This window comes from Momordica charantia (assembly GCF_013281855.1).
Source record: "Momordica charantia cultivar OHB3-1 chromosome 8 unlocalized genomic scaffold, Mcharantia_2.0 BLBB01000008.1, whole genome shotgun sequence".
NCBI classification, from domain to species: Eukaryota; Viridiplantae; Streptophyta; class Magnoliopsida; order Cucurbitales; family Cucurbitaceae; genus Momordica; species Momordica charantia.
This window is the reverse complement of record NW_028275166.1, coordinates 8,498,106-8,500,025: the sequence shown is the minus strand read 5'-3', so window position 1 is coordinate 8,500,025 and position 1,920 is coordinate 8,498,106. Positions and strand designations below refer to the sequence as shown.

Sequence of the window (1,920 nt, the reverse complement as noted above, 5' to 3'; positions counted from 1 at the left end):
AACAGCATAATGATATTTGCTTGGATCATTCATGTACCTTGAAATAATGCTGACATAATGCATAATATCTGGTCTGGTATTAGTAAGATAGATTAATGAACCAACCAGACTTCGAAAAGTCTGTGGATCTACTTTACCAGATTTATCTTCACAGCATAATTTCTCATTGGGTGTCATGGGAGTTGCAACAAGCTTGCAATTGCTCATGTGAAATTTCTTGAGTAAATCATCAATATATTTTTCTTGAGAAAGAAAAAATCTCAACTTGATGCTGCTTTCCTTGAATTCCAAGAATATATTTCATGAGACCCAAATCCGTCATTTCAAAATTCTTCATCATACTTTATTTAAATTCTTCGAGTTAGTCCCAAAATAGATTAGATCATCATCATATAAGCAAACAACAAGAAAATTTGTACCTTCCTTCTTCACATAGAGAGATGGTTCATTGGGGCTTTTTCTGAAATCCATTATAGTAGAAGTATCCGTCAATTTTGATGTTCCATGCACGAGGCGCTTGCTTTAATCCGTACAAGGCCTTATGGAGTCGATAAAATTTATCCTCCTTTCCATGAACAATATATCCTTGAGGTTGCTCTACGTATACTTATTCTTCCAACTCGCCATTTAAGAAAGCAGATTTGACATCCAATTGAAACACATCCAATTGTAACTGGGCTGCTAAAGCAAGAATACTTCTTATTGTCTCCATGCGAGCTATTGGTACAAAAGTCTCGTTAAAGTCGACACCAGACTGTTAGGAATAGTCTTTTGCCACTAGACGAGCTTTGTGCTTCTGAATGGAACCATCTTCTTTAAATTTGGTCTTAAATACCCATTTTAAGCCAATCGCTTATTTTCTTAGTGGCAAGTCTTGACACTCCCATGTCCTATTTCTTTGGATGTTGGCCATTTCTTCATCCATAGCTTTGATCCAAACTTCTTCTTTTGCTTCCTCATCAAAATTTTGTGGCTCACAAGCAAACATTGCAAAATGTTCACTTGAAGCATAAATATCTTGCAAAGAACGTATTCTTCTTGGGGGAGATTCCGAGCTTTCTTGATTTGAAGTAGCTTCAACTGGTGAACTCGTAGGAGTTGAAGGAGAACTTCTTGGTGAGCTCAAATTCTGAGAGTCTTGTTGGCCATCAGGCTTTTGAATATCTTCGTACTGTTGGGAAGGTTGAGAACCATTATTCTCAAAATCCCATGTGACCATTTCGTCAAATATTACATCTCTTGATATCAACAATTTCTTCTTATCTAACAATCGATATCCTTTTTGATTCATCACTGTAGCCGATGAATAAGTATTTAGCTCATTTTCTCTTTCCTGGGAAGGAACTAGAGAATAAGCTGGGCAGCCAAAAACTTTGAAGTGATGAACATGTTTCCTCTTATTCCATGCTTCGAAAGGAGTTTTGTCTTCTACTGCTTTGGTAAGACATCGATTGAGGATATAGACAGCTGTATAGACAGCTTCTGCCCACAAATTATTTGGAAGTTCCTTAGCTTTCAACATGCTTCGTGCCATTTCCACAATTATTCGATTCTTTCTTTCAGCAATACCATTTGTTGTAGACTGTGTCGAACCGTTAATTGTCTCATTATGTCATTCTCTTTGCAATAGTCCATGAATGACTTGTAGATGAACTTGCCTCCTCCATCTGTTCTCAAAGTTTTGATTTTTTGCCACTTTGGTTTTCTGCGAGAGCTTTAAATTGAAGAAAAGTAGCAAAGGCCTCTGATTTTTCATTAAGGCCAGAAATAAATTCACATCATTCTTGTAAAATCGTCGACAAATAAAATGAAATATCTTTTGTTAGTGAGAATTGGAGTTCTTGTAGGACCACATATATCTGCATGCACCCACTCTAGTGGAGATTTGGCCCTCTACGAAGTTTTAGGGAAGAAAGTCTA

At 36.8% G+C, this 1,920-nt stretch overlaps 1 protein-coding gene across 1 annotated transcript; it reads right to left on the bottom strand.

The window, feature by feature from the left end:
• Positions 1 to 853: 853 nt before the first annotated feature.
• Positions 854 to 1,534, bottom strand: LOC148209466 (uncharacterized). Its single transcript, XM_088127979.1, has one exon. It carries the CDS (start codon positions 1,532 to 1,534, stop codon positions 854 to 856), a length of 681 nt encoding a protein of 226 aa, XP_087984105.1.
• Positions 1,535 to 1,920: the final 386 nt, after the last annotated feature.

What these genes read in the sequence shown, in the direction of transcription:
- LOC148209466 (XM_088127979.1), bottom strand. Translation starts at nt 1,534, where the DNA reads ATGGCACGAAGCATGTTGAAAGCTAAGGAACTTCCAAATAATTTGTGG.